General features: G+C 39.3%; 1 protein-coding gene across 5 annotated transcripts in view; it reads right to left on the bottom strand.

The window, feature by feature from the left end:
* METTL4 (methyltransferase 4, N6-adenosine) overlaps positions 1 to 23,928 on the bottom strand; it is a 30,248-nt gene that overhangs the window by 6,133 nt on the left and 187 nt on the right. For 2 of the 5 annotated variants that reach the window (XM_061596371.1, XM_061596380.1), the window contains exons 2-8: positions 21,503 to 21,996; positions 18,769 to 18,831; positions 17,482 to 17,848; positions 16,825 to 16,894; positions 12,979 to 13,153; positions 10,075 to 10,181; positions 8,715 to 8,809 (exon numbers count right to left, since the gene is read on the bottom strand). In XM_061596371.1, the coding sequence (XP_061452355.1) occupies positions 8,715 to 8,809; positions 10,075 to 10,181; positions 12,979 to 13,153; positions 16,825 to 16,894; positions 17,482 to 17,848; positions 18,769 to 18,831; positions 21,503 to 21,922 (1,297 nt within the window). In that variant the 5' untranslated portion in view covers positions 21,923 to 21,996. Of the gene's footprint in view, positions 1 to 8,714; positions 8,810 to 10,074; positions 10,182 to 12,978; positions 13,154 to 16,824; positions 16,895 to 17,481; positions 17,849 to 18,768; positions 18,832 to 21,502; positions 21,997 to 23,604; position 23,928 lie in introns of those variants that run through there. The other 3 variants (XM_061596362.1, XM_061596400.1, XM_061596391.1) reach the window with 3 other exon arrangements.

Genomic DNA, 23,928 nt, shown 5'->3' with positions numbered 1-23,928 from the left:
TTTAGAATAAAATAGAAGTAAGGAAAATACACTGTATTGGTTTTCATTGTCTTTGTCTGAGGAAGAATACAAAAACAGCAAAATTTTATAAAAGTAATGTTAAAGATAAAAAACATTCTGTGTAATTTAGTAAACTACAACAACAACTCTTTATTTACAGTCTTAGACCCAAACAAAAATATATATTATACATAGTACAATATAGGGGTGAAAATAATAAAAACAATTCTTATATACATGAGTATAGCTACTTTATACAGATGAAAGGGAAATACGTATCTGCTGGGCTGCATATATGAATTTAGCAACCTGTAAGGTAATTTGTTTGTCAGACCCAGATAGTAGATATGCTATAGAAGCTCCAGGGGGCTTATGAGAAATTTTTAGCAGAATCTCCTCCAGATACTTAGAACGAATCTGAATGTACAGAGAACAAAAGAGGATAGTATGAGGAAGGGTTTCAATGTCAGCATCACATGGGCATATATGCTGATCATATGGGATCCCTTTAAATCTCCCTTCGAGAACCGCAGATTGTAAGGAATTGAATCTCGCTTTAGAGAACATTAATCGGTATTTAGGAATTGTAAGTAAATCTAAGTACGTACTGATCTTTTCAGGGGGAAGATTTAAATTCGAGTATATTGGAGAGCATCGTTTAGACGCTTTAGTCAAAGATGTTTGGTAGTCAATGTCTTTAAATTGTGTACGTATTATTGTTAATGCATCATTTGGCGATTGGGATATTAAATACTCCTTTGAAAGCCCCATTTGTTGCAGTTTCAGTTCCAATTTAGAGTTAGTAAACTATATTACTAAAGGCACAATTCACCAAGTCTTATACCTACAAAGCCTCCACTAATGGGGGAATCAGTCTGGGTCGAGTTTCTCTGGTTTTTCGTCTCTCCCTCAACTCAAATCATCTCATGCTAGTCATGATCACATGTAGCAATAAGCCAGAGTGGCTGGCTTACTGCGTTTAGCCTGAATGATTCACTCCTCTGTGATGAAAGTGTGATAAACAAACCAGGAAGGCTTGGGTTCCCATTATGTATGATCAAGGGATTGTGGTTTGTTGGTCCCCAAAAAGCCATGATCCATAAACCAAAAACCAACAATAAAACCCAATCTTATCATTATGTACAAATGTGCCCACTACATAATAGTTGCTTAGTCAGGTTTGGCTTAGCAGGTGGAGCCAAGTAGCCAGTCCAACTGAACCACATCTACACTACTGGAAGGAACTAGCTCTCTGATGAGGGCTCTTCTGATGAGGGAGCCTGCTCCACAAGCTAGAGGGAGCCCCAGCTGACAAAGCGTCAAGGCCCCAGCTGACAAAGCGTCAAGGCCCCAGCTGACAAAGCGTCAAGGCTCGTTAAGCAGCAGAGCGAGTTCGGCAGCAGGGCGAGGAGGACAGGGCCACCCACTCTGCCCGTCTGTTCCCTGACCTCAACTAAACCGCAGTCTCCAACCCATTGACGTAATAAACCTTAAACAAAACTATGCAGGTAAGAAGCCAGCAGGGGTGTGGGGGCTTTCCAGTGTTTTGCACCACCTGCAGCATGTACGACTATCTGCCTGTTGGACAGAAGTCGTGGGTGTGCTCTCAGTGCAATGAGCTCCTGGCTCTCCGGGAACGACTTCATTTCCTTGAGGCCAAGGTGGCGGACCTGGAAAAGCTGAGAGAGGCAGAGAGGTGCGTGGAGGAGGCCTTCAGGGACGTTATAGCTGTGTCCCACTCCAACGATGATAGCTCTCCTGCTATCATGGACAACGATGGTCTCGGGGAAGGAGAGCATCCAGCTGAGGAAGAGGGAAACGATCCCTTAGAAGGGACCCATTCCTTGGGGGATGAGCAGCTATCCTCTTGTGCCGAGGATATATCTCCAGGGGGTGGAGGGATCCTTGTAGTGGGTGATTCGATCATTAGGAACATAGACAGTGGGGTGTGTGATGGGCGTGTAGACCACAAGGTGTTTTGCCTGCCTGGTGCGAAGGTTGCGGATATCGCCCGTCGTTTAGATAGTTTGGTAGACAGTGCTGGGAAGGAGTCAGTGGTCGTGGTGCACGTTGGCACCAACGACATGGGGAAATGCAGCCGTGAGGTCCTGGAAGCAAAATTTAGGTTGCTAGGTAGGATGCTGAAAGCCAGGACCTCCAAGGTGGCTTTCTCTGAAATGCTACCGGTTCCACGCGCAGGACCGGTCAGACAGGCCCAGCTTCGCAGTCTCAATGCGTGGATGAGACGATGGTGTCGGGTGGAAGGGTTCGGATTTGTTAGGCACTGGGGAACATTTTGGGACAAGCCAGGCCTGTACAAAAGGGACGGGCTCCACTTGAACCAGAATGGAACCAGACTGCTGGCACTTAAAATTAAAAAGGTGGCAGAGCAGCTTTTAAACTGACTGAGGGGGGAAACCCGACAGGAGCTGAGAAAGGTCCGGTTCGGAATAAACCTCCCCCCTGGGATAAAAACCAAAGAAATGATGAAATTTTAAAAGGGGTAGGCCTAGAAGTAGGCATTGTGAGAGCAGGGGCACAGGATATAAATTCAGAAGAGCAAAATTACCACAGGCCAAACCACAAGTGCCAAAGACACTTGAAGAGAGACACTGCTTACAAGTCCCTGTACGCTAATGCTAGGAGCCTGCGAACCAAGATGGGAGAACTGGAGTGCTTGGTCTTAGAGGAGAGCATTGATATAGTGAGCATAACGGAGACCTGGTGGAATGGAGAAAACCAGTGGGATACGGTTATCCCTGGATACAAACTATATCGGAAGGACAGGGAAGGACGTATTGGTGGCGGAGTCGCTCTATACGTGAAAGAAGGCATTGAATCCAGCAAGCTCGAAACCCCAAAAGAGGCAGACTCCTCCACAGAATCGTTGTGGGTGGTGATACCATGCCCCAGGAGGGACTTAATACTGGGAACGATCTATCGTCCCCCTGTTCAAAATGCTCAGGGAGACCTTGAGATGAGATATGAAATTGAGGAAGCATCCAAACTAGGAAATGTGGTAGTAATGGGTGACTTCAACTACCCGGACATAGACTGGCTGCATATGTGTTCCAGTCATGACAAAGAAGCAAAGTTTCTAGATATTCTAAATGACTATTCCCTAGACCAGTTGGTCATGGAACCGACCAGAGGGACGGCAACCCTGGACTTAATCCTCAGTGGGGACCGGGACCTGGTGCGAGATGTAAGTGTTGTTGAACTGATTGGGAGCAGTGACCACAGTGCTATTAAATTAAACATACATGTAACTGGCCAATTGCCAAGAAAATCCAACACGGTCACATTTGACTTCAAAAGAGGAAACTTCACAAAAATGAGGGGATTGGTAAAAAGAAAGCTGAAAAACAAAGTCCAGAGGGTCACATCACTTGAAAATGCTTGGAAGTTGTTTAAAAACACTATATTAGAAGCTCAACTGGAGTGCATACCGCAGATCAGAAAAGGTACCGCCGGGGCCAAGAAGATGCCAGCATGGTTAACGAGCAAAGTCAAGGAAGCTCTCAGAGGCAAAAAGTCTTCCTTCAAAAAATGGAAGTCTTGTCCAAATGAAGAAAATAAAAAAGAACACAAACTCTGGCAAAAGAAATGCAAGAAGACAATAAGGGATGCTAAAAAAGAATTTGAGGAGCACATTGCTAAGAACATAAAAACCAACAACAAAAAATTCTATAAATACATTCAAAGCAGGAGACCATCTAGGGAGACAATTGGACCCTTGGATGATAAGGGAGTCAAAGGTGTACTAAAGAACGATAAGGAGATTGCAGAGAAGCTAAATGAATTCTTTGCATCTGTCTTCACAGTGGAATAGGGCAGATCCCTGAACCTGAACTAACATTTGCAGGAAGGGATTCTGAGGAACTGAGACAAATAGTGGTAACGAGAGAGGAAGTTCTAAGCTTAATGGACAATATAAAAACTGACAAATCACCGGGCCCGGATGGCATCCACCCGAGAGTTCTCAAAGAACTCAAAGGTGAAATTGCTGATCTGCTAACTAAAATATGTAACTTGGCCCTCAGGTCCTCCTCCGTGCCTGAGGACTGGAAAGTGGCCAATGTAACGCCAATATTCAAAAAGGGATCCAGAGGGGATCCCGGAAATTACAGGCCAGTTAGCTTAACTTCTGTCCCTGGAAAACTGGTAGAAAGTATTATTAAAGCTAGATTAACTAAGCACATAGAAGAACAAGCCTTGCTGAAGCAGAGCCAGCATGAATTCTGCAAAGGAAAGTCCTGTCTCAGTAACCTATTAGAATTCTTTGAGAGTGTCAACAAGCATATAGATAGAGGTGATCCAGTGGACATAGTGTACTTAGACTTTCAAAAAGCGTTTGACAAGGTACCTCACCAAAGGCTTCTGAGGAAGCTTAGCAGTCATGGAATAAGAGAAGAGGTCCTCTTGTGGATAAGAAATTGGTTAAGAAGCAGAAAGCAGAGAGTAGGAATAAACGGACAGTTCTCCCAATGGAGGGCTATAGAAAGTGGAGTCCCTCAAGGATCGGTATTGGGACCTGTACTTTTCAACTTGTTCATTAATGACCTAGAATTAGGAGTGAGCAGTGAAGTGGCCAAGTTTGCTGATGACACTAAATTGTTCAGGGTTCTTAAAACAAAAAGGGATTGCGAAGAGCTCCAAAAAGACCTCTCCAAACTGAGTGAATGGGCGGAAAAATGGCAAATGCAACTCAATATAAACAAGTGTAAAATTATGCATATTGGAACAAAAAATCTGAATTTCACATATACGCTCATGGGGTCTGAACTGGCGGTGACCGACCAGGAGAGAGACCTCGGGGTTGTAGTAGACAGCACGATGAAAATGTCGACCCAGCGTGCGGCAGCTGTGAAAAAGGCAAATTCCATGCTAGCAATAATTAGGAAAGGTATTGAAAATAAAACAGCCGATATCATAATGCCGTTGTATAAATCTATGGTGCGGCCGCATTTGGAATACTGTGTACAGTTCTGGTCGCCTCATCTCAAAAAGGGTATTATAGAGTTGGAAAAGGTTCAGAAGAGGGCAACCAGAATGATCAAGGGGATGGAGCGACTCCCTTACGAGGAAAGGTTGCAGCATTTGGGGCTTTTTAGTTTAGAGAAAAGGCGGGTCAGAGGAGACATGATAGAAGTGTATAAAATTATGCATGGCATTGAGAAAGTGGATAGAGAAAAGTTCTTCTCCCTCTCTCATAATACTAGAACCCGTGGACATTCAAAGAAGCTGAATGTTGGAAGATTCAGGACAGACAAAAGAAAGTACTTCTTTACTGAGTGCATAGTTAAACTATGGAATTTGCTCCCACAAGACGCAGTAATGGCCACCAGCTTGGACGGCTTTAAAAGAAGATTAGACAAATTCATGGAGGACAGGGCTATCAATGGCTACTAGCCATGATGGCTGTGCTCTGCCACCCTAGTCAGAGGCAGCATGCTTCTGAAAACCAGTTGCCGGAAGCCTCAGGAGGGGAGAGTGTTCTTGCACTCGGGTCCTGCTTGCGGGTTTCCCCCAGGCACCTGGTTGGCCACTGTGAGAACAGGATGCTGGACTAGATGGGCCACTGGCCTGATCCAGCAGGCTCTTCTTATGTTCTTATGTTCTTCTTACTTACAAAACAGACCACCTTAAAGAACTAATACTAGACCTTGAAAATCAATGTAGGCTGTAATCCTAACTATATCTACTCAGAAGTAAGTCCCACTGAATTCAGTGGGGCTCATCTGAGGTTATGACTTCAGCTGCAGTTACATGGCTATGCTGAGTTGCACATATAGACCACAAAACTATTGCAACCAAAAATGGAAGTTCAAAGGTCCATCTTATATATTTACAGGGTGTGAATTTTGTTTCTCCTACAAGAATTGAAGCAGACACCCCTGCTATAATCTAAATTAAAATTACCATATTTACATAAAGCAGTTTAAATACATCTAGAATCACACATCAAAACTGAGTATTAAATACGGAATATGTATAATTAGAAACTCCTAGAGTCATGATTTCACAGTTAAATGTACTGCAGGAACAAAATGACTTTTTTGATAACTTTCTTTAATTTGCAAATTCCTCTTCTTTCAGAGAAATAAATTGTTATAAATCAGTCATTAAATGGTTACCAGCAGCAGAGCTTTGCAACTGGAACAAGAAATAAAATGCTATACAGTAGCAATAAATATGTTGCACTTACAGTTCCTTAAAACAAAAAATTATGCATGCGAGTGATCAGTATTTCTACTGCTTCACTCCACATTTCTGCTTCTTTTCATATTGTCCAAAATGATGTAGGAATTTGGAACTACTTCCCTCTACTGGCAAATCCAGATATCTATTTTTCACTATTTTCCACATTTTACTCTTATCTTTCTTCAGCAACTGGCAAGTCTTTAATATTGAAATATACCCACAACCTAAGTCTGGAGTTCAGTTGTCTAAACTTTATATCTGAATTTTCTGTTCAGTCCCATGTAACCCTTCATTAATTTAAGATACATATAGGCTGCCTGTTACAGCAAACACAAGGCAGCTTCCATGCAATATACATTCAAGCATAGAAATTTTCCTTATTTGGAGGTGGGGAATAAAGTACGGAAACCACAAAATGGACGAATGCTTTATTCTGTTGTATTCCTTTTATCCAATTAAATCAAACATATCACCAAATACTTTTCCAGCTAGTCAGATTAATACCCCAAAAAAAGAAACATGGTAATTCTATCAAATCTTGCCAAGTGTGTAACCTTCATGCTCTTCCTCATTAACAGTGATATGATTTGCTTAAGAAATTATTTCATCTACAGCAGTACTTCAAATAATGGTCTCTCCCTTATAAGCTGGACAGTGATAAAACCTGATCTAAGCAGAGTTAGATGTGCCTTAGCCACAGGTTTGCTATTTTATAATGTTTAAACATGAAAAGCATGCCTTGTCCCTGATAACGTGTTCAGCTTTTCTTGTCTGTACCTTTCCTTGCTCTGTTATATGATTTACAAGATAGCAGATAGGATGTATCATTAGTTTGTTTGGTGCACAGTAATGAGAAAGCATAATTGAGGTTATTTTTTTCAACGTGAATCACTTTGAACATAGCTGCAATAAATTTTGTCCTCCATTTGTTACCTACTCTCACAGTAGTATAAGGTCCTACTGCAATTAAAATAATTTGATATTTTAAAAATGTTAATTTACTCTTTGCAGCTTTTCCCAGTTCTTAATGAATATGTGGAGAAGGTTCCAAGAAACATTTACTGACACAGCTGTTTTCTATCCTTCTCTCTTTTGAGCTCCCAAAGCATACTCTTTATAAATCTACTTGGTTTTTTGAAAGAGGGGAGTGGTCCCAGAAAGAAATCAACATGGGGGCGACAAAATCCAAGAACCTGACTTTCTAACACAATTGGGGCATGCTTATTCAAAGACACTTGCACATACACATGCCTCAGGATACAAAATGCTAGCTTTTCTAGGTTTTTGTCTTGGTGATTTGAGAGAAGAGCCTCATGCCTTTAGCAACAAGGACTGCATGATAGGTGGGACCATACAATGAAGGCCTGTATATGCTGAATAAACAGCAATGCCCAGCATTGGTCAGTGTCATCAGCCCATACCTCATTGGGCACTGCTGGCTATTCCACAGTCCCATGCTAACATCCAGCATTAAGATCAAATTTCCCCACCCAAGCCTGGCATTAGTCAACAAAATGGCAGCTTTATGGCATTATGTGTTAACTTTAATCAGACAGTCAAAATGTATGTTTGAGTGAGTACACTGTACATGGGGAATATTAAGAAAGATACTGGCATATGCCATAAATTATATTATACACTAAAGTTCTACAAGTGGACATCCAAAACTACAGTAGCTGAAAGGGATGGAGCCCAGGATGGAAGATTTCTTCCTTTATTTGCTCTACCTCTCCATATTCCTCTCGATCATTGCTGCCTCTGCCAACAATACAATAAACCCAAGAACACCCAAGCTCAATAAGTAACTTGCTTAATTCAAAGTGAACTTCCTTGCTATGATGATAAAAGTTTCAGTCACTCAAGGTCCAAGTTAGCAAGTGTATGCATCTGAATCAGCACCTTTAATTATTTCAGAGGATAACCAAAGAATAACTGCCTAAATCCCTGAAACTGCCAGCAATATAGTCTAGATGGAACACAAATGCAGCATACTAAGAAATTTACTGGGTTAGATCCAGAGCATCCCCCAATCGTCTGGAACAGCTTTTCAGGGGGCACAAAGGAGGCAGAGGAATCAGCAAAAAAATGCATCTCCCTTTATCTCCCTTCTTCTGGCAGAAATGTCCCTTGAATGGAGCTTCTCACAGGAACTCTGTATTCAGCCAATCAATTGTAATTTATCAATCACATCTTCAAGATCAACCTCATTTTTAAAGTTGTTATGGCAACTGTAAAGTTTAATAACTAGTACACTGATCAAAAGCGTCCAGCTTGGAATCTTGAAATGCCCAATTACTGCCTAACTGAAATCCACGATTAGGATCTAATCACATTCTCAATTTTAAAAATAAGTTCTAAACTTCAATGATGAGTTATTGACGGTCAGAAACTAACAAGACAAACAAATGCACAAAGGTATTCAAGCCACTAACTAATCTCAAGGGTATCAATAGTTGAAAATCTCAACCCCTAAAAATATTTAGCTTTATGGAACTATTTCAAGAACATACCTGTAAGAGGAGGTTTGTGAGAGTGAAGAGTACAAGGTACACTCACAATTAATTTTTGATCAGGAATTGGAGGCACTTCACTTTCTGAAATCCTACTGTATAAATCAGAAGAAGATAAAAGCTGAGAGCCTCAAACAAGAATATATTGCTAAAGATCCATTCTTTCATCGGTCCTCCCCCACACCCAAACAGAATAATTACAGTAATATGAAAAAAGCCATTCTTTCATTGTCATACTAGATGGTAAGCCCCAGGGAAGCTAAATATCTAAATGCTGACTGTATTGGTTTTCCTGAAAGATAACGGGTAGCTTATGAAATTTCTTAAGCTTCTTCAAAAGCCAAGCCAAGAAAGAATAAGACTGCAGGAAGAAGACAAATACAGCACAACCAATATATATTTCAACTGCAGAATATTGCTTGCCTTTAACAAAACAGATCTATATTTAATACAAGGGAGCAGAAGATCCACTTGGCAGCAAAAACCAATAGGCCTGCAGGGCTAATGCGAGATCGCATAGAGAAGATTTGGTTTTGGCTAAGTAGACATGGAGTTACCGAGTTTATATAATATGATCAGGAGAATTCCTGTCTTCATTAGCCTTTCTTGTATATGGTAATGTACTAAATCACCAGTTCTCAACCTCTTCAAAAAAGATTCCAGCTAGGAGCCAAAGAACTATTAAACTAGTTCTGCAAGCCTAAGGGGACTTTGTTCCTGTTTGTTTATAGCAGCCCCTCCTCCACCTTCTAAATTGAAAGTTATGGGGAGGTTGTGGTAAGGTATGGGGACTTGCTGTTGAAAGAAAAGGAAAGGAAATGGCAAAGGAAATATTCTGCTGGGGTTGCACAAACCCTTCACATTACGCTAAGCAGCTCTTTGGATTACAGCCACTATATTCACATAAACTGATTAAATTTTGCTAAAGGGAAAAGGAAATATTTACTCTGGGATTTTTACCCTCCCCTTCCAATTGAAATGAATGTTCAAAGCATCTAACGATCTTGGCCCTGCAATGACATCCCACCCACCCATTCAGTTATAACTGGTCATTAGTTAAAGGCATCTGCTTTCAAGACTTCCCAAAGTCATATCTTGAGAAATCGAATTTCACAGCATCACGGGAAACAGGCAACTAAATAAGATATCTAAAGTGAATTGAAGGAGGAATCTGGTGTATTTTACAGCTTTCTTAAAAGCTTATATTTCAAGGGAATTGGAGTACAGGCATACTTCAGTCTTCAAAAATTTGTTAAGAAAGGCCATTGCTCTCTCCTTCAAACCTCAACTGAGTATTTCTAATGAATGCCATATAATAACAGTACACATTAAAAATATAGAGAAATCAATGGACTCATACCTTAATGGCACATCTGTTTCTCCCTGGACTCTGCCCAACACAAGAACTTCATAAGGCTTCTTGTGAAAAGAATTTAATGGAAATACGAACTCACCAGACCTTGTAATCTGATAAAAAGAAGCTGGAAATCAACATTGTAAGTACAAATCAATGTACACAATATTTTATTTTCTATTCATGTTTTCCCACTATCAGTCTAGTCCAGGAGTGGGTAGTCTTCAGGCTTCTGTAATCCACTTTGTTTTTTTTAGCATCCCAAGTTTATTTATTTTATTTATTATTTGATTTATATCCTGCCCTTCCTCCCAGCAGGAGCCCAGGGCGGCAAACAAAAGCACTAAAAACACTTTAAAACATAATAAAAACAGACTTTAAAATACATTAAAACAAAACATCTTTAAAAACATTTCTTAAAAAAAGCTTTCAATACATCTTTAAAAAAAGGTTAAAAACATATTGTTTTTTAGAAAAGGTTTAACAACATATTAAAAAGCAATTCCAGCACAGACACAGACTGGGATAAGGTCTCTACTTAAAAGGCTTGGTGAAAGAAGAAGGTCTTTAGTAGGTGCCGAAAATATGAGAGATGGTGCCTGTCTAATACTTAAGTTCTATCAACCAGACATAAAATGATGGCTTGGGGGTAGACCATTGCACCCCATGATCTTTACACTTCAATGGCTAGATATACACATATAAATCCACATCTGAATTATGACAGATCAGGGATTCCAACATCAATTCCAAAATATGACCAGCAGGGCAACCCTAATCTGATAATAGGAAACCAGTTAATTTTTATATTTTACCTGTCACTCACTGATAAGGGATTAGCTCAATAAGTGATTATCTCAAAGCTACCCATTGAATCTATGTTAGAGAATCTTTTTTCATTTGTAATTCAAGGTTCAATTAGTTGTATCAGCATTCTTAGACATAAAGTCCCATTTTGTAGCTGGGAAACACTGAGGCTCAGAGATATATAACTTGCTGATGGACCAAGAAAGTTAAGAGTATCAGGAATGCAGCTAATGTATCGTTACTGATACTTGAGGAAGAAAACAAGATGAACAGCCTGATCCTATCCTCAATAGCAAGGTTTACTGACTTCAGCATGAATTGCTCCCAAGTAATTGTGGATATGATTCTAACCTTAGAACGAAAACAAAACGCCAGCATAGTAAGGGGGAGACTGAGAATTAATGACTACATATACTCCTATCAGTACCACAGGTCAAAACTATTTTGTTGAAAATCAATAGGATTTAAGGATTTATTTGATACAACAGGACAGATCTTTATCCCTGCAACTCTGGCTGATAATATAAATTGGACAACTTGAGGGAGCATATACTGGTTGTGATGAAGTGATTTTAACTGATTTTTTTGTTACTATTTATGATTTGTATTGTACTGTTTTATTATTGTGTAACTCACTCTGGAACCTTCAGGTGAAGGGTGGTTAATACATACACCTAATAAAATAAATAAGCAAAGCAAACGTGGCTGCAAAAGGAAGAATATGTGTGAGATGTGGCAGGTAAAGGGAGAACTTCATGGCTGGAAGCACACCTGTGGGGAAATGGTGCCATGAGGGCAGAATTTCGGGACAGAATCCAGGACCACAGCCAGTAGAATGAGTACCAGGGCTAGCTTACCACATTTTGAAAACAGTGAAAGAATTCACATTATTATCTAAAGGGGGGTCGTAATCCAGAGTCCAACATTATGCAGGATACTAGGTGCACTACTAATGGAGAGTGAGGGGAACTGAACACCTACCGAGATACCTGCCAATCTTCCAAAATTTTACATACAACAATAGGGGATGACAGGGTAAAGGGAGTCTGCTTTGTGAAGGGATGGGAGTCAGAAACGTCTGGGGATTTCCTACAAATCAGTCAAAAATTGACTGCTAAATCCCAGTTAAGGTTTTGCCTGTCCAAGGTCTATGCTACATATGTATTATGAGGCACAAAGTGAAATAAGAAAATACTGCAACATTTGGTCAAATAACTGATTCCCAATGAGTTAAACATTTGCAACTGCAACATTTAGTCAGATTTAACAGATTAAATTTAGATTAAATTAAGATTACATTTAACAGATTAAAAATCTTTTGATAAATTTAAAAAGTGCACAAGATTAATCATGCAATTTTTTTAAAAAACAAGTTTGACTATTTACAAGTTCTTACAGAACTACAGCTGGTAGGTGCCACCTTAGAAACGACGAAGGATAGGTACCATGCAGGAAGGAATGCCTCTTTCTATGATGCTGCCTTCTATGAAATGTGTATGCACCATCTTAACACCAAGAAATAACATTTTTTCTTGTTTTATACTTATTACAAATGTATATAGATTTGATTGTGAGAGCCAGCGTGGTGTAGTGGTTAAGGTGCTGGACTACGACCTGGGAGACCAGGATTCGAATCCCCATACAGCCATGAAGCTCAATGGGTGACCTTGGGCAAGTCACTGCCTCTCAGCCTCATGAAAACCCTATTCACAGGGTCGCCATAAGTCAGAATCGACTTGAAGGCAGTACACAATACAATACAATACAAATATAGATTTGATTAGAACTCATACAATTAATATTTTAAGGCTGCAATCTTATATCTACTTACTTGGGCGTAAGACCCACTGAACTCAGTGGGACTTACTTCTGAGTATATATGTATAGGATTGTGCTGAATGAGTTCCTTAATTAGGTGACATCCCTAATTTTAACTTGCCCTTAGAAGAGAATATGAAAAAAATTATATACATACATAAGACAAATTTGATTTCTTTAAAAAAATCTTAAGATTCATCTATTTTAAATGCTACTAATAAATGCTACTACAGTTAGTGGGAAAGAATTTAAAAAATAAACATAAAAAAGTTCCAGCAAACTTACTTTCACCCAGAACCACTCTGCCACTCCATGAACAGACCAGTGGGGATAAAGTTCATTCTTTACAAAGCATAAATGCTTCTGTCTGTTAGTCACCCATGTGACCAAAAGACAATCAGGGGCTGCCAGTGCTGGAACAGGAATTTTCTTGATCTGCCAATGAGACAAGTAGCTGTACCTACATGTGGATATATTCAGAAAGTTTGAGCTGGCCCAAAGCTAGAAAGGAAAACAGCCCCTTATACAATATTGACAATCTTTTGCAGACCTTTTAGCTTCTAACAACATTTAGATAAATTAAAACTGAGTCAAGAGTGACATCCAGTGGTGAAATCTGTTGCCATCACAGCTGAACACCTGTATCTTTACATTCTGATCTATTGTGTACAGCAACACAGATTAAAACATCATTCCATTTCCAAAATCAGTTTGTGAAGGGTGCTGAGAGTTGTTAGGAGACTCCTATTCCTCTGACAGACCTCCAGTGGCCAGAGTGGTTTAACAGTCAGCTCCTCTTCTGGTCACTGTAGCTCTGTGAGGGGAACAAGGTGTCTTGTTAGGACCCTCAGCACCCTTCACAAACTACACTTCACAGGATTCTTGGGGGGAAGCCATGACTGTTTAAAGTGGAATAAATGTCTGGTGTGGATGTGGCCAGAGACAGTTCTGGATTAAATTTGGGTGGGAGACTACATGTGCCTGCTGTAGAATAAAAAGTTTGGGGAAACCCTGAAAAAGAATGATACTGTTAACAGTGTTTTCCTTGCCCTCTGCCCAGTGCTCAGAGGCACACGTTAACAAATTCTTCTAAGCTACACAGGAAGTGGATTGGACTGTGAAAGACCAACCCAAATTGTGTTCGCATTTTTACAAATTTGTAGGGTAGCACAATATCTCAGAGAGGTGGTCAGGTCTCCTGCTTCCCATGTGCATTCAGTACAGCTGCCCAGTTTCCCTGCTTTTTAATGTTTGATAGAAATATATATTGGGTATAGGTACATTCATAAACTGCAAGAGATTTTTGCCTATTAGTGAATAGATAATACAGGCAAGGAAGAAAAACGTGCCAGCTGCTTGTCATTTGGATTGTGCTGTTAGTCTTAGGATATATTCCTGAAGAAACGTATTTCACAAGAATTTGAGGCAACAGAAGGTTTAAGAAAATTGCCATCCCTGCATAGTTTCTATTTCTATCTGAGAAAGTACGAAACGAGATGCAATACAGCAGATCTTGTTAAGAACTGGAACATCTGGAATACTTTTATGTTTATTAGGCAGCTAAATAATGACTGGATAACTGAACAACTGGAATATTTGGAGTATCTTATTTGTGATTATGTAGTAGTTTATCACTGATTTATTATTCTTTCATGTTTTGTGTCTTTCTTACCTGTATTATCTATACAAGTTCATATTCTCGCTGACTGGCTCCTGTTTTTTTCTTTTTTTGCTCCTATATTGGGGACCTTCCTTTTTGTTTGGTCCCTGTAGGAAATAGGATGCTAGACTAGATAGGCCTTTGGTCAGATCCAGAAAGACTCCTCTTATAATTTTAAAATTGCAGTATTAAGAAATATACTTTGGGGGGAAAACAGCTCCTGATTGTACCTTTTCATGTGCTGAAAGTCTAATAATAGAAAAGCACTGACATACCAAACTGATATTCAAAATCTATGACTTTTACAATTAAGTACAGAAACTTCAAAATGATTGTTCAGGCAATTCCTGTAAGTGAAATGCCCATCACTCAGATTATCTGTATTTTCTGTACTGAATTTTAAAAAGGCATGCCTGTTATATCACCTGAGAATTTACATGGACCCAAGTATTACAACCCGAGTTACAGACAGTAAGTTAGAGATATGCAAGTTAAAGAGATATGCACTCCTAAGAGATGGGCCCCGAACTTATTTTGTAACAAATTAATTTTGTCTGCAATTAATTAAGTCTGCAATCCATTAATTAAGCTCACATAAACCCACTGATTCCAATAGCCTTAGGTATGCAACGCTCTGCATAGAATCAAACTGTACATTAAACATATAAGCTCTGATACCTGTTTATTTTGGAATTAACAGATATCCTTTAAACAAAGCGTTTAAAAAAAATTCTGGGAAAATATCTGTCAAGTGTTTTGTTGTTGCTGGTTAACAAGGAAAAAACCCACCTCAACGTACAGATTACACCATATTGAAAAGCGTTCACACAGTGCTATTATGTCATTCTACGACAATTCTTCACTTTATTCTTCCCATCACAGAAGTACCGAAAGTACCACTTGTCCTTTCCTCCCCCATCTTTAGTGTGAATTTCCTATTTCCCATCCCAGAATGTGATGTCACCGTTATATCTTTCAAATAATGGTGGAATCACAAATGTTCTGGGACTGTTTGTATGCTTCCCAAGAATCCTTTGTACGCTGGTAAGCATTCCTTTAAGGGAATGATGGAATTACATTGCTTTACTTGTCTCAACACATTGCTTATTTTAGAAAGGAGCATATACATCTTGCCCAGTTTCCCAATCAGGCACTAGGGTTGTCCTGCCTGGTATCTTTTGTAAAACATGAATTAATTAGAAGCGCATTGGAGTAGCTTTAACTTCCCAAAACACCCCAGAGGCATAGACCATATTCATTTTGATTAACCTCGAAATAACAGAGCACTCAGAGAGTTAGATTGCTCATAAGTTAATATTTTCAATTATAGAGTATTCTCATTTAAAAAAAATTAGTTCAGCACTGTAATCTCAAAACACAATCCACCATTTAAGAACAGGCAGCAACTCTATCCCAATTCACTCCCCAAACCCCTGTATAACTCTATTTTCACCTCAGAAAGCTATAAAACCAGATTCCCTACTGCATTATAAAATGTTCATATTAAAGTTATTCAGTTTAATTTAAATTCTACCAATATAAAAGTGTGGCAATCCACTGGAGAATTAGATGTATGCATTCTAAAGTAGCAATTGCAGATAATAGAACGCTAAGCATCAAGAAGACTAAAGTAATGACAACAGATTTATGTAACTTTAACGTTGACAACTTGTCAAGGATTATCAATACCTCGGCACAGTCATTAACCAAAATGGAGACAATAGTCAAGAAATCAGAAGAAGGCTAGGACTGGCGAGGGCAGCTATGAGAGAACTAGAAAAGGTCCTCAAATGCAAAGATGTATCACGGAACACTAAAGTCAGGACCATGGTTTTCCTGATCTCTATGTATGGATGTGAGAGTTGGACAGTGAAAAAAGCAGATAAGAGAAAAATCAACTCATTTGAAATGTGGTGTTGGAGGAGAGCTTTGCGGATACCATGGACTGCGAAAAAGACAAATAATTGGGTGTTAGAACAAATTAAACCATAACTGTCACTAGAAGCTAAAATGATGAAACTGAGGTTATCATACTTTGGACACATAATGAGAAGATATGATTCACTAGAAAAGACAGTAACGCTGGGAAAAACAGAAGGGAGTAGAAAAAGAAGGCCAAACAAGAGATGGATTGATTTCATAAAGGAAGCCACAGACCTGAACTTACAAGATGTGAACAGGGTGGTTCATGACAGATGCTATTGGAGATTCCCCAACCCCAAGCCTGTATAACAGACTCTGGCTGCAGTCCTATGTTCACTTACCTGGGAATAAGAACTCATGGGACATACTTCTGAATAGACATGCATAGGACATAGACAGATATCCTGTTGTAAACAGCTATCTTCTTCATTGCACTAGTAAAGCCACAAACTGTCATTCCACATGGAACGAAAACACTACATTAAAACAGCTCCCCTTTACATATGCTTAATAGACTAAAATACACGTTTTAGAATGTGAAAGCCTACCTGTTACTTCTTTTAACAGACTTGTTCTCCCAGGGAGGATCTATTACTATTATGCCAAACTTTTTTTTATCTAGAAATAAACCATCAACAAAAGGTATTTTTCAGTATTTCAAATAAAGTCAATTTAAAATTATCTCAAGACTAAATCGCTTAGCAAATGTTAAGTACACAATTTTCATGGTGTTTTTTTTAAAAAAAACCCAGAGATGTGATGTTTTCCTGCCTTTGAAAACAGTAATGCTGCTCTTATATGTTTATATTGACAACTCTCATAAAGATAAAAACTGAAGTGGCTCTATTTCATGTTCATTCAAACTAATAGGTCATATCAGTTTCAAAATGTACCATAAAATGTTTCTCATTTATTGAGAGAGGTTTCTGTCCAGGATGGACGTGTTAGCGTGCCATTTTTCAGGTATCTCACATTATGTAGGCTAAACGAAAGAGGATGGAAGTGGTGAAGATGAGTGTCATATATGGGGTCCAGTATAAAAATGTGTTTATAACCAGCCAAGTACTGATGCTCAAATCCAAGTATTTGAGCTGATAGTCAGGTTCTCATTAAATCCTTCCCAAAATGTATACAAATTTGCTCTGTCAATATATTAAAGGAAAACTGAACCAAAACTGGATAATTTTAATTGGAAATGTACTTACAGTCCAAGAGCGGCTGAATAAAAGAAATGTCAGATAACAGAAAAGCGCTTTTGGGGGGAAAGAGGTACTTCTGCCCCATTAATGTTATCATCTTTGCATAGTTTGTGGTATTTTCTGTAACACAGGAAACCCGAACTTGTTGTGGAACAGGGGATTCCTCATTTATGACACATACAACACTTTGTTCTCTTTCATTCACAGAAGGAAACTGCTTTGCCATCTCACACAATTCAGCTAAACCACAATCACTGTGTCCTATAACAGCAGTCTTGGAACGAATCTGTTTTGTAGTACTAGATTGAAGGAAACCACTTCTGAGCCCCTCCTGGACTAAACTCCTGGTACCATCTGAAATCAAACCACTGATCTGTACACAGAAAAAAAGGGGGGGAAAGGAAAAATACCTGAAATGGATTGCCCATGGAAAAGTAAATTACAATTCTACACAGACATATCTGCAGACTTGTAAATCTTCAGTTTGTGAACAAGATAATCTGAATTAATGTCCATGCTATAAATCATTCCTATAGTTTCAGATTGCTTTAAAATCAACCCATGAAAAGTTCCACCCTAAAATATGTATATTCATTAGCCTGGATGTAACACTGGGTTGGATCCAGATGTGGCCTTCCAAAATCAGAAGGGCTCCTTCCATTCAAGAAGGAACTGATCCAATGGAAGCTCCTACTGGAGGGAGACAGTATTTGCTGATTCCTCCTTTCCCGTGGCCCCCAGTACTACCTCCAATGCTGTTCCAGAGGAATCTGTGAAAAACACGTCTCCTGCTTCCTCTAGCATGAATGCTCTTTCAGCAGAATTCATCGCGTGGGAATTCTGAATCCAACCCATTTGTCTCTAGCGTTGGGGAAAGAAAACGAGAGTGCTCTGTGTGTTTGTGACTGCATGTGTGCACCTGCATGTATTTCTTCCCTGCTCTTCACCATGAGGTCCCAGGGTGGGTTACAACAACATAACATACAATTATAAAAACAAATTTAAAAAGTTATAAAAACAAGTAAAACAAATGAATAACCAATATGTAGTGAGTGTGTGCATGTATGCATACACTGGACGTGCCCACTGTTCACATGTTACCCTTGCAAGAGTAGTTGACTATCAATGCAACCCCTGGGCTGAAGAAGGTTGGCCGCCCCTGCTTATCTGTAGATTTAGCTGGTTTTATCACTTCCTATTGAGCCCAGCTGGGGGTTGGTGAGTAATTTCCCCTTGAATAGCCTCTCTGTGAATTGCCCAAGGGTTTTTTTCACTATTATTTTTCAGACATACCTTTAAATGATATTCTAAGGCATCACGTTCACCATGGTTAAGTTCACTGCTTCTTTTTCGTTTCTAAAGTTGGCAACAAGCATAAACATCAGTAACTCTTCCATTTAAAAATATTAACATCCTCTATAGTCCTTATATTGAAAAAGATAAAAAGTGGATTTTCTGATGCATCTTGCCTTCTAAAACTTGACAAAAAGACTTATGCATAGGTTACTAAGCATCATGGGAGTTCCTTCCATTAACAATGGATCCAAAGTGCTAACACAGGGGTGGTGAACCTGTGGTCCTCCTGATGTTGCTGGATTCTAACTCTCATCATACCTGACCATTGACCACGGTGGCTGGGGCTGATGGGAGTTGTAGTTCAACCACATCTGGAGATCACAGGCCATCTAGCAGCAGGAACTGTATGGAACAGCAACCGATATGGTTCCCATCTATACCAGCACTGCCTCATCCTCAGCTGCAATAATACTGTGGTCAAGATTCTCCAGAATAGCCACAGTAACTTTAGATTGAATCCAAAGCACAGCATTTTCTTGAAATTATCAAGCCAGTTTCAGTGAGCTGAAGGGTGACACCTTTGGGAAACAAACACTTAATGGAATAGAGATTTCTCTCCTCCTTTTTCATATTCTAACTTCTTGCATCACCAAATGAAATTGATCAATGGTAAGTTCAGAATGGATAAAAAAATAGACTTTTTTCTTTTTCTTTTTTAAAAAAAGCATAGTTGGCAACATAGGAAACTACCTTATACCCAATCAGACTTTTGGTCTATCTAGCTCAGCCATGTCTACATTGACTGGCAGTGGCATCTCAAGGATTACTGGCAGGTGTTTCTTCCAGTCCTACCTGGACTTGCTTGAGATTGAACTTGGGACCTTCTTCATGCAAAACAGCAGTTCTGCTACTGAGCTTGTGAAATTGATGGTTACTAGTTTGGATGACTAAACTAGGTAGATTGGCAGAGCAAACCAAATCCCCTGTACATGAGGTTGTGGGCTGGATTGAGTGAAGGTGCCCCTTTGTTCAGCTGGCCTCCTGCTGAATATGTAACTAGGAGGCTGGCTGGTGGCATCGCCACCAGTGGAGGCCAGTGAAGTGTCTCAAAACAGAGTACTCCATTGGATTCACAACCAGTCTTGCTGCCATCACCCAATGGCATCGGGCCTAATCTGGACCTGATCACAGTACCAGACTGGAGCTGGCAAGTGAACTAGGTCCAATTGTCCTGCACCCACTACTGCCATGAGCAGCTGGGCTGCAGATGAGGTGGTCGTGCCGCACAGCCCTGCTGTGTGTGTGTGTGTGTGTTGCACCCTAATTCATGGAAGATAAATTTATGAATGGCCATCATACCACGACAGTTAAATGCAATATCCATGTTCAGAGAAAGTATACTTCTGAATACCAGCTGCTGGCAGACAACAGCAAGGGATAAATGTTGCTTTCATTCCCTGCTTATGGGCTTCCTTGAGCATCTGGCTGGCCAGTGATGGAAACTAGATGAATCCTTGGTCAAATACAACAAGGCTTTTCTTATGGTTTTAAAACATCAGAAAGGGAGTTCAGAGAGAATGGGTAATTTTCTAGGAACACAGAGATGTTGAAGGAGGTTGGGGAGGAGGAGATGGGAGGGAAAAAGAGCAGAAATAGGATTTAACTTCTTAAAATTCCGATTACATTAAGGAGAGTGGAAAGGTGGAAGCTATCTGAATTTTCAGATCAGGAAGAATGTGAGAGGGAAAAGGCAAGGCTAGAAAGCCTGACAAGCTTCTATTTATTTACATTTAAACACTGGGTATAAGGTTAGAAATAACAGCAATCAGACAAAAAATGCTAGCTTCTTTGAAAAGAGGGGGCTCTCAAATTCCTCCATTTCAGACTTTGTCCATTTTTTTTATTTTTCCTGGTTTTGCTCAAGTGTTACTTCTCATTCAGACTTTTGGTGGGTGGTGGTGTAGAAATGGGAATTTCAAGAGAATGAAGAGAAGGACTATCTCACCTTTTTCTCACATCTACTTCCAGTTATACATGACTCCTGCTGAAAGATACAGCAGGGCCAAGTAGCCTTCATTTTAGTGGATCTCTTGTAAGAGAAGTACCCATATAGCCAAATGATGACATACAACACATATCATCTTTGCTTTTTGTTCTAGACAAGATCCTAACTGGAGTCAATTAAAGATGTGAAGGAATTCTGGGATTTTTTCTCCTCTTTCTTTGTGTTTCACATCTCTAGAGCCAGTAACAATTTTAAATTAAAGCTTTCCCTATAATTAATTCACAATGAAAAGTAAACACTGCAGAATTAATTAGCTTTGCTACTATTGTGTCCCCAAAGTGATAACACTTTGTAGCTGTCATAGAGACAGATATTCTTATAGCACCCTATGTTAAACCAATGTTTAGTCATTAATCTTTCAAAAACTTTGCATTTAAACTTACTTCCAGGACTACAACTTAGTGACATCAATGGATCTACATTGTAATACAAGTGTAAGGGACATGTTCATTTTATTTATGTTACTCAGAACAACTAGTGACTATTATGATGGCATAGGAGACAACATGTCTATAAAAAGGTGGCCACTGGGCTCCAGAAGTAGTCTGTAAAAATGTATTTAACAATAAATTAGTGGGAATTCTGTTTCCCTTTCTTAAACAGTTAGAAATAAAACTCTGTCATAATGGAAGATACTTTGCAGCAACTTTTTGCTTTATACTGTACCTTTTTAGCTTTAGCTGTACAGTAAGAATCACCAGTCTTGACTCTTTCCTGCTGTTCTGATCCACCATTTCCTAGACCAACCTCACAGCTTTTTTGCTGGAGTTCCATTTGAAATTTTGCAGTTATATGGGGCTTCAGCACATTAAAAAAATCTTCCCGAAAAACATATATCTCCTTTGCTATTAGACTTGCTTTTTCTCCCATAGCCTTTCTCTTATAAACAGAATCTTTCCTGCAAGAGTTCTTAGTACCAAGGGTTGCAGCCACGACAGCCGCATCTGAAGCAGCAGCAGTAGGAGAATAATCAACAAAGGTCCAGGCAGAATGATCATAGGAATGGCACAGTGGGTAGACAGACTTGTTTATGAAGGAGAGGTGGTCCAATAGCCACCCAGATGATAGACAACAAACAACTGACATTCTCTGCTTGTCTTGCTGTTTTTCAAGGTATTATTCTTCCAACTGGATTCAATAGCTAAAAAATATCAATCTTCCTGAAAATGAAAGAAGTAAACATTTTAGAAGCATTGCAATTCATCATTGTTTGGAACCAAAAGTCCCAATATTGCAACAGCAGAATTCTATACATGTTTACTTGGAACTAAATCCCACTGTGTCTAATGGGACTTACTTTCCAAGTAAGCATGTTTCAGCCTGCAGCCAAAGATAAAAAAACTCCTTGCAGTACACAATGCTAAATTATTCAACAACTTTTAAATTCTTTCCAAGATTGCAATTTAATGACATCAATGAAGCTATCCAATCATATATAACAGAATCATACATCTGAATGGCCTTAAAGGTAATCCCATTATTTAGCTCTTGTTATATTGTTAATATAAACTGTAGGAACCCCATTATTTAAACCTCTGTCTCCTAATGGGCCTGATCAGACATTACTTGGTTTCCTGCTTCAATGAGGTTGGAACAGGATCTCCAGCTCACACTCACTCTTCTCACCATGGGTAGACAATAATTGATGTACAGGAAAATCTAACATTTATTTGAAAGGCTTGCCTCACTTAAAAAGTAAAAAATTATTCATTAGAGCAAAAAAATTTAAAGTAAAAAAATTATTTAAATATTTATAAGCTACACTTTTCACAGCTATACATCAGGATGGTTTAAGTTACAAAGACACAATAAAGTGTCAGGATAAGAAAGAGAAAACATGTAATTCTGAGACCCAATCCTGCTCACGCTCTGGGTTAGAATCCTGACAGCCAAGTAATACCTTTGAATGTATCCCCAGTTTCTTTATGCTCCAATCATAATTGCAGTTACTTAGAAGCAACTATGATTCTGTGTTCGCATGTACAGAAGCAGGAAGTTCATCTGAATCTTATTATTTGATGGAAATGGGTTGTTTTTCATGTGTCAACGTACCAGCCTCTCCAGCATTCCTGTCCACTATCAGATGCATCTGATGAAGCGGACTGTATATATATATAACAGAATCATACATCTGAATGGCCTTAAATGTAATCCCATTATTTAGCTCTTGTTATATTGTTAATATAAACTGTAGGAACCCCATTATTTAAACCTCTGTCTCCTAATGGGCCTGATCAGACATTACTTGGTTTCCTGCTTCAATGAGGTTGTTAGCCTTTGAAGTGCCTTGCTGTTATTGTTGCAAAAATTTCCTCTGGTAATTATGCAATACAAGGCATTCAGAATGTCCCTGCACCCTTATGCAAAGTTGTTAGCAGTTGCAAGCATATTGGCCAATACACATTTTAAGGCACTCTAGTTAACTATAGTTTTTCATACCACAGGTAATAGTAAAACCTAACTACTTGTCCATAAGATTCATAGTAAAAACACAAAAACTAGAGGCAGTCTACTGGGCAAGACAAACCCCAATCAATAACATCCAAAGACAGGATAAACTACCTGCTTACTTAAGAATGAAGAGCAAAAAAAGATTGTAACATTTACACTGACACAGCATATTTGAGTGTTTAGATTTTTAGAGCACTTGCTATATATTGGAATGTAGGCCTACTCTGAGTAAACCAACTGAAATTAATGAACCTAAGTTTGTCATGTCCATTAGCTTCAATGGGTCTATTCTGAGAGGACTAGCGCTGAATACCAACCATTATCTTGACCTAATTCTTACAACAACCACGCAAGGTAGATCAGCATTGTCCCCATTTCGCAGGTGTATTTTCTGTTACTTAGCGAGTTCGTGGCTGAAGAGAGATTTGAGTTGTGGAGACTCGTGCAGAAAAACCAAATGCATATTAACTCAGAAAGTAAATCACGTCGAGTTCAATGGAGTTTGCTTCCAGAAACGTGTGCATTAAAATATATCCTTAATTGGAAGAGCCCATTAATAAACCAAACACTTCTCTATCCTCTCTAGAGTCTGATCGCCGAGAAGGAACCCATAATGGCCGATTTAATCCCCGAAATGTTTG

This window comes from Rhineura floridana, chromosome 1, assembly GCF_030035675.1.
Source record: "Rhineura floridana isolate rRhiFlo1 chromosome 1, rRhiFlo1.hap2, whole genome shotgun sequence".
NCBI classification, from domain to species: domain Eukaryota; kingdom Metazoa; phylum Chordata; class Lepidosauria; order Squamata; family Rhineuridae; genus Rhineura; species Rhineura floridana.
The sequence above is the reverse complement of the archived record's forward strand: the minus strand, read 5'-3'. Positions and strand labels throughout refer to the sequence as shown.